Source organism: Belonocnema kinseyi, chromosome 1, assembly GCF_010883055.1.
Source record: "Belonocnema kinseyi isolate 2016_QV_RU_SX_M_011 chromosome 1, B_treatae_v1, whole genome shotgun sequence".
NCBI lineage: Eukaryota > Metazoa > Arthropoda > Insecta > Hymenoptera > Cynipidae > Belonocnema > Belonocnema kinseyi.
In genome coordinates, this window is record NC_046657.1 from 179,257,037 (window position 1) to 179,266,664 (window position 9,628).

The 9,628-nt window shown below is 36.8% G+C and overlaps 1 protein-coding gene across 5 annotated transcripts in view; it reads left to right on the plus strand.

The window, feature by feature from the left end:
* Positions 1–9,628, plus strand: part of LOC117170293 (MFS-type transporter SLC18B1-like) — a 245,244-nt gene that overhangs the window by 94,349 nt on the left and 141,267 nt on the right. For all 5 annotated transcript variants that reach the window (XM_033356969.1, XM_033356983.1, XM_033356977.1 and 2 more), the window contains one exon: positions 5,191–5,286. In XM_033356969.1, coding sequence (XP_033212860.1) covers positions 5,191–5,286 — 96 coding nt within the window. The remainder of the gene's footprint in view (positions 1–5,190; positions 5,287–9,628) is intronic.

Sequence of the window (9,628 nt, forward strand, 5' to 3'; positions counted from 1 at the left end):
AATTGCCTAATCAAATATATGCGACAACTCTATCGCATGTATCGATATAACAGGCATCGTATTTCGTTTACAATAGCTAAACATTTTATTGTCACATTAACCAACTTGTATCCTGTGCGGAGCAATATGACGTTTAGAAATACGACTATAGGTGCGACGCCTATCCTAATTTAGGCGTGAGGTCTATCCGTTAGTGTTGGTCGACTAACTATACTTCCGCACTGTGAGGGCTGAGATATAGCTCTCACAGCTATATTGTTTTTTCCGTGCAGAAAAGGCTCCTCCCATCATTTTCCCGATGCCCTATCCCGTATGTACGAACCCCAAGACCCCGAAGTAATATTCACAATCAGAGATTCTAACAGCTCTTGGTACTCCCGACGATTCACTGCCGTATCCAACTTTTCCGAAAGATTTCCCCGCTGGAAAGTCTTCAACGGAAAACTATTCATCTACCAACCCAATACCCTGGTGACCGATTTTGTAGAAGACCTCCTTGAATGGAAATTAGTATCCGATGACAACGAGAAGCTTGCTGAAATATCAGAAGCTCACGACCCCCCACAATCCGGCGACCTCGGGACAGAAAAAACCGATATTCGTGTTTCCGCTAAATACTACTGGGCCGGATATTTCAGAGACATAAAAACTATGTACTAAAAGCTTACAAAGTCTGCCAAAGGGATAAGAAACTTGAAGCCGCCTTTCGCGAAAATTCATTATTCGCTGGGGAACGCCCCAAGTACTTCTCACTGACAATGGGACAGAATTTGTAAACAAAATTCTCTATCAACTCGCCCAAGAATTTGATATCACGCATGCTACGTCACGCATGCCCTATCACTCCCAAGCAAATCCCGTATAAAGAGTTAACAGAGTCGTGAAGTACATGATAGTCTCATACATCGACAAAGACTATGGTGCGTGGGACCAACATCTTTCCGAGTTCCAATTTGCGTATAACACAGCCCACCATACCTCGCTTAAGTCCTCTCCTGCCTTTTTAAACTTCGGCAGAGACCCCTAACCCATAAATTCCTTTAAAAAACGATCCGATCGCGAAGCCAACATAGAAAACCAAATCCCTGACTGCTGAACAATTAGAATGACAAAAATTCAATCTGTGCGCGATTGGTACAATGGAAGAGTCACGAGACGTTCTCCGATACCTCTCAGAGTATTGCGAACTCATTGCGCACAAAAAAGGAAGAAGGCTGGGCTTCTTCCCCGCCTTCATGGAGACACAATGTGTAGCCGGGGAGGCCTCGCTTGTCCCTTTGACGGCCATCATCAAAGATTGGCTGACGGACGAAGAGCTCCTTCAGGAAACCACTGAAAAATTTGACCTTGTACTCCGGAACTCCCCCGACCTTAAGACAACCGCGACCCAGACGTACACTAATGACCGAACGAAGAAGACCACGGACATATTACTACAGCCTGACACCCAACCCCAAAAGAAATTTAAAACTAAAGCGACCCAGACTCTTCCTACAACCACTAATTCCGCCTTAACCCAGACTCTTTTGCCATCCTCCAATTTCGCTGCGACCCAGACCCTTCCCTCACCCTCGACTTCTGATCCGATACCCCCGATTCCGTCCCGAAAATCTTCCATCCCAAAACCCCACCCCCACTCTCTCCTATCCCTCAGCCTTCCAGCTCCATAAGATGTTGATTCCAAGAAGTTGCAGTTCCTCCACACTACGGCACGCTTCGGGTGCTGAAATTACCAGGAAACGAACCACTGGTAGTCACAGTGCCAGTAACCGCGCAAAGTATTTTGCTACAGGTGTGCAGAACCCGGATACTCCACCTTAAATTGCCCACAATGTGACCGTTCCTCCCCGAAGCCTCTCATCACACCGCCACGTGTAAGCCAACCCCCGCCATTTAGCAACCACATCTATTTCCCGTTTTCTTTTATTTTCTCTTCATGATAGAAAGGGTCCTACTTTTCCTTTTTCTTTCAATCGTTTCAAGTATTTACTTTCCTACCTACCGCTTTCGCACTGCAGATTGTCTGCAACTCACAAATTCTACTTTGCTTAAATAAACTCGTAATAAAAGCTCACGTGTCTACACGAGGGGTGATGAAATTCGGCACTCTTCTCTTTTGTTTTATTTTAAGTTATTACTGTTTTTTGTACCTTCTTTTATTGTTTTTTTAGTATATTTTATATGTTTGTAGCGCAGATTTAAGACAGTAGGGCTGTCTTAATTTGTTTATTTTGTTAAATTTCCTAATTCCGCGGGCTCGAGCGAGAGCCACACAGAGTTGCTCCATCGACAAAAGCAATCGATTAGATCTACCCTTACCTTCACCTTCAACAGATCTTCACGTCTCAAGTCCCCACATAACTTCCGGATATCTCTTATCGCTGATGCTTCTGACATCCGGAGTAGAATGGATGAGTCTACTCATAAAGGATAGAATAGATCATTTCTTTTGGTCATCTGAGATCCAAGGCATGTTTCTTATAAAAATAGACCAAGGCGGTTACCACCAACATTCTACGGAAGGATAGGCAATCTCGCCTAAAAATAATTATCTTCAGCAATGTTTACATTGTTAGCAGACATTTCTTGGCTGTAGATGCCGTTCTTTGTTTTGATTTCTCTTTATCGGGAGCATCGGGAAGCCCACTTCGCATCTGTAATACGGATAAGGGAATCCTGTTCCTCCACCTCAGCACCAGAATACAGCCGACCCCCCTAATTGTGTGATTTCTCCCGGTTCATATATACACCGGTAAGCACGAAAATCGGTCTCTTGGCTTCTGTAGGCCCTACGCGCTCCCGTCTTCGCATCATTCCAGTTTGTTTAAGGTAGGGACCCTTTTCATTAATAATTTAGCCAAGCTTCCTTTCTCTGGATATTTTGTAGTGGTATTAATTTGTGTTTATTCTCTTAACTGCTTGGCTAAATCACCCATTACTTGAAATTTCAAACATCTCATTAAAGGACTTTCTTCCAGCTTAATTTAAAAGTAAATAATTGATAATAATTTTTCTATACAATAAGGAATCAGCAATTTCAATAGAAAAAGGTATGAGAGATCAAATTAGATTGCAAATAATAAAAAATTACAACTCTAATGTATAATTTCGCATAAATTTCAAACACTTAAATTATTAGGACTTGAATGATTTATTTTATATCAGTTATTCAAGAATTACTTAAGGTTCTACTCAGCGGCACTAACCCCGAGGAGTATACACTTCTACTGAGGAGTAAAGATTTCCTACAGTGGTGGGAGGATGAACCGAGAATATCTTAAATATTACTCAATTGAATCATTGTCGTTTTACAAATTTTTGAAAAACTTTTAATGTTTTTAAAACATTAGGAGACAGCGTTTATTCATTATTTAGTTTTTATTATTATAATATTGTAAAATATAGAGATCGAAATAGGAGAAATATTTAAATAACTCGAAAGTGATCTGAAAATCTAAAAATAATTAAAATTAATATTATAGGTTGAAAAATTATATATGGATTTGAGCACATGGCTGGCCTGATGATAAGTTACACAAATTTGTACTGGAATTATAAAATCTGTTTTGGCACAATTTATTAATCAATCTTTTTCTACAATATATTTTTTTTATCGAAAAAATTATTCAGGATACGTTCTTATATTGCTTATAATTGCCAATTAAAAAAATTACTTATTTAACTCTAATCTACTTTTTCTCAAAATTGAATTTTTTGTAATATTCGCAAACCTGTTGATAAATATAAATTTAATCGTGCGAATTATGAAGTTGTGCACGTTCTTTTTTATTTAACTTTCTTTACTTAATTATTTCCCTTATTTTTCGTGCATTTTTAGTTAATTTATTTACACAATATATTTCCCAATTTTCGGGACTCCCCCCCTCTAAACAGGTCGGGTGGCCGCCCGACCTGTCCCCGCGGGGTTGGCGCCCCTGAATCAAGACATAATCAACACGAACTCAGGTTACAGAGTTTTACTCTGGAAGATAAGATTTCTAATCAAAGTACGTATTTCATGTTAATTGCATGAATATCATGTTCATTAAACCCCTCGAGCGGCATTGACGCCATGAGGCGTCAATTTTAGTCATGTACCGAGGGGCATTCAAGCTGAAAATTTAAAGTCTTATAATGATTATTATTGCTAGGTTAGGATTTTTTCAACGATGACTCCTTGTGTACTTTAATTGACCTGTATGAGCGAAGAAAAAAGAATAAAAATTACTTGCGAATGTAATGAATGAAATGAATGTTACAATTTAAAATGACGGTATGTCGGCTGGCGGTCTTTTTAACTTTTAAAAGCGTCGCGGCTCTGTTCTTAATGCAATAGGGTCTAATGCTATTTTGCAGATAGTCTCGCGGCTTTTTTCTCATATATTACATTCTATGAAAACCTGTATGTCAATCGCTGAAACATTTATCAAAATGAATTCAGTAATTCTCTTTCGAGCCAACATTATTTTCGTTGATTTTCTACGTTTGCAGCTGAATAAGGATATTTTTACTTGGCTTGCAGTATAGGTATAACCACTAGGGATGCATTGTAATCATTCGAATATTCTTCAGTTCTCTTGAATTGGTTTGAAGTCACTTCGAATGATTTTTATTTTTTTGGATGTGATTGAATGTACCATTTTACAAACCTAAGACACACAGATGCAGCAATAAAAAGAAGTATAACAACAATACAATAAAAATAGAAAACTCAATAGGATACCCCTGAGAAAGAGCCGGTAGATAATGTTTGGCTTGAAAAATGTTTAAAATAAAAAGACAAAATCAAGTTTACCGTTCATAGGTACGACAATACCTATTTATTGATTATTGCTTAACTTTCTTAATTTTGATTAGACGATAGTTAAAATTGTTCATCTTAAATAGTTAAAAGCTCTCGGAGTTATCTATAAAAATGGTCCACATTGTCTTTATTTTGCTGACTATTATTTAAATAAAATGTAATAAAATAAATATTTTTTAATATCCTTTAGATTATTTTAAATGTACATTTCTGTTCAATAATGCCAAATTTTCACCAGTACTTGGGGAGGGAAAAAACATGTAATGAATTAACCATATTATACACTAGATATTTCACTTTGTAAGGTTAGTTCTTTGCTCCTGGGCACTGGTGAAAACTCTCTTAATATTAGACAAATTTACATTTTATTTTTATTTGTTTTGCAGGCAGAAAAAAAAGGCGCTTCTGCGACAGAATACGGCTTGGTTTTTGGAATCTTTGAATTAGTAGTTTTCATCATCAGCCCTATCTATGGTCATAATGTATGTATTCAATAATAATTGCTTTTATTTCCAAAACGATTCTAATAGAAATATGTAAACGTCAGGAAGGTTTTAAATACTGTAAAATAAAAACCTCCTGGTTCCTGTTGAATTATTACTTTGGGAAACTATTTTTGTTTTAAATAAATTAGGAATATTTTTATTAAAATGTAGAAAAGTTTGACGGATGCACAACTGTCAGAAGGATGGACTTTTACTGGCAAATTAGAGTCGTGATGATTTAATGTACCCAGCTATTTATTGTCTTACTGTGTATAAAAAAAAATTCTGCTCATAAATCAGTCTAAACTCGAAAATTTTGTACCACAATGGGAGCTACCACCTTTGTAAAGAACATTTTACGAAAATTTGCATATTGGCTTAGATAAACTCCACTATGACTTTCATGGTTTTTTCATGGTTTCACCATAAAGATGGCCTACTCGCCAATTCTCAATATAAAATTCGTAATCAGTGCATTAAAGTACATAAGTATGCGTAGCTTAAATAAAATCAGAATTTTCAGCTATTCGGAACTGCACATTTCTAAATAAATATTTCCTAATGTCGCTCCACTGGGAATCGAACCACAGAACTTCCGATTTCCGGTCGCATGCTTTTACAATTAAATTATTAGAGAGTTTATTCTTAAAATAATAGTAAATTATTAATGTTATTTGTGGCAAGGTGGAAATTTTAAAAACTAAATTTTTCAGAAAAAATACCTACTCCAGTCGTTCTACTGGGAATCGAAACACGGACAGAGTATAATTCTAAAAAAGGATTTCTTTCTCGATCACTCTAATAGCTCAAATGGAAAAGCACTCGACCGGCAATCGGAAATTCTGTGGTTCCCTTTCTAGTGGAGCGGCTTTCGTGAATCTTTTTTCAGCAAAGTTTAGTCTCGAAATTTTGTAAATTTATTTTTCATCTCGTCAGAAATGACGTCAGTCATTTTCTGTTATTTGAGGAGTTAACTTGATCGAAAGTTTGAATATCTAAATTCACAGATTATGAAGTTACATATAAAGTGATCGATAGTAACTAGTTCTAATCATAATACAGATTACTTTTCAATGAATTACTGAAACTTATATAATAAAATAAAAGGTGAAATAACTATCGATAAAAATGATACCGGCTCCCATTAGATTTCATACGGAACTCCACCTTTAGGTAACCTTTACCGAACGTTAACAGCTGCTGAAAAATTATTAATTCCAAAGGTTTTTTCCAAAGACCACACTGATTCCTCCTTCACTGATGTTACGTCGTTAATGCGACATTGAGACACGCCCAGGTAAGTACAGGTCTCTTCAATGTTAAGAAGCCTAATAACACAGAAGTGCACAAGCTCAGGGTCCTCGGGAAAGCCAGTAGTCTTCCCTCGCTTCAGATTATTCTTGGCATACGTGCTCACTCGAAAGTGCATAACAATCTGTCCTGTGTACCATTTAACGATATTTAAAGCAAGTTAAAGTTTGCTTGCGCCAGAAGCATATATCTTAAGGTGAGCCATATAAAATACACGTGTGACCTTTTGCTCGCGATGATTAGTGTCGCCGCAGAGGTGTCCACGCGAATTGTGTAGTGCGTGAAGTAGAGGCAGAATTCAGATGCAAAAAGCAGAGGGCCACGGTATCGCCCTGAAAGACGTTGCACGATACCTTTCAGATGAGATTGTAAATCTAATTTTACAAAGGAGCATTAGTATCTCTATGCATCGCACTATGTGTGAATGAACCTTTAAGCTTTTCAACGGACAGGTGATTAGTCAATGAAATATTGAATCGAAATAGATCTTATACAGCGTCTTCAAACAAGTGATTGGCTTATAATACTCTGGGTTGGACAAGGTACCTTTTTTTGGTATGAGTAAAGCGCGTCCTAACACCAGTTAATTGCGGAATGGGCGTTTATGAATTTAAATAGGAGGTGAATTTGCAGGCCAGATGTTGGTGTGTAGAAGTAAACTTCATCCACGAGAAGTTCTTGATAAAATCTGGTCCTGCAGCGAAAGTGTTCTTCGTACCCCTAAGTATTTACTTAACCTCATCTGAAGTGATTAATAGACATTCTCGAATAAGTCTCTACCACGTTCAGCTTTGGTGTATTTTTGTGCAGAAACGGGGAAATTGCTGAATAGGTGCGATAAGTCAGCGAGAAACTGTTGATTCTCCCTGACTCATCTCTGGCTCTTTTGCATTCTAGTCCTGACGTCAGATAACATGCGTGTGTTATCAATAATATGGTGCTTGATTGTTATTAGCTTTGACTTGTTAAGTGTGTGATGGCAGATTCCTATTTCTTGAATGAGCTTTTGAACCCTTTCCGTGAACATGGGATGCATTATGTCTTGCCCATCCAATATTCTCATTCAGTTGATACACGCGTCTTTCCACCTTTCGATTTTGTCGGTTTTAGCCTTCGATTTGAATTAGCCAATGCTCTTACCGCACCATAAACTGAAAAACTTTCGATCCAGAGGTCTTACTCCACCAAAGTATTACTTCTTTGGATGAAGGAAATCACGCGTTTTTAAATTTCCTTATATCTTGTAAATCAATGGGATATATTATTTTACCGTGTTTCAAATTCGTGCTACTCAAATTTAGATAAGAACTAATTTAAGTCGGATCAGTCTAAATAATTGGTAAATGAATTGCAACTGCGAATGACCATATAAAAGAAAAAACATACGAGCCAATTAAAGACGCTCTAACTTCATGTCGATCAACTGAATGCGTGTAAAAGTGTCTATTCTATCAGACATTTCTGTTCTCTCATACTATTAGGGCTCTACTTCATAAGCAAAATGGAAAAAAGCCGGACTTTTTTTTCAGAATCTCTATCTTGTGTACTTCTATCGTGTCTTAATTTTCTATAAAAAATGGTCTGAATCGTTTAGACGTCACGCTAAAATGTGTTATATTTGCATTACATTATAAAAAGCTTCACGTGTACGCGATGTGATTTTTTTATTTTAATTATCTCAACTTCAAAATAGTCCGCGCTTTCCTAATATCACCAAACTTTAAATAACACTCTGATAAATCTCTAGTCCAAATTAAAAAAAAAAAAACTTTCGAAAATGACTGCATCCCTGGCGGCCGGAATGAATGGTATGGTTACTTTAGAGCGTAACCTTATCGTATCCCTATAGTATTTTTTCCGTATCATGCAATAATGTTCAAATTTTTGCTGTAGGAAGTCTTCAAATTGCATGCTAAAATTGCTTCCCTGACTTTAATATATATTTTTTACTCATGAAATGATCATTATTTTCACATAATCTAGAAAGCTATTTAAACCTTAATGATTCATTATTATTATTAGATCTATTTTTAGATTAGGTTTATTAAGAGAAAAATCTTTTAATTCTCTCAAAATTGAATTTAATAGTGTAATACAGTGAACCCGGAATTCAGGCCTCTCAAAATCAGACGTTTCTAGAATTGACGTTGTGCCGCGGGTATATGTATCATGACCTAGGGTGGCTTTGCGGAGCTGCGAGGGTTGTGCGTTGCTCGCTTCGGTGTGATTGTATTTTGAGTGCCTCGTCGAATCCAAATGCCAACACGAAATAAATTTGCATTTCATATTTCAGATAATTTCAAACTGAATTCGACACACTGAATCTAGCTAAATGTACACTAAAAGCATGTTGAACTGTTATACAGGGCGAGGAAAGAGTATGGGAAACCCGGAGAATCTGAGAGGGTTAGTCATAAAAAAAAGGTTAATGACAGGTCATAAGTAACTTTTAACGAGGAATTCAATGATGACCTTAGATTTAAACTTGGTCAACTTTGCCGTAGAGCACCCCTAGTGTGGCAAGAATGCCCCACTGGTGGTAAATTTTCAAGCAATATTCATGATCTCTGGAAACATTCTTATAATTAAAAGATTTTTTCGATAATTTGTAAACGATGACCAGTGTGCGAAGTAAAACGTCACGTCAAAACGAATATTCACACATGTCGTATCAAAAAATAGTATTCGATGCATGTGCACGAAGACGTTTTAACCTCATGTAGACCTTCTCGCTCTCGTTTCACTTGTGTGGAACCATCCCCATTAGGTGAAATTTCTTCGCTTCTATTTTATTTTATTGTTTAACCAATAGTTTTACATGATATTTTCCTACTTAAAAAAGGAATTAACTTAAATATAACCTTTACTTACCTTGAAGGTGAGTTCCAAGGTCAAATCTGAGGTCATGATTTAATTCCTCGTTGAAAGTCAAGTTAAAGCGTGGGTAACTTTTTTGGTAAAATATTTTATTTAAACGCATGTTTCTACATGGAATTACATTTGTCAAGGTGTCGAGCAAAATGCTTTT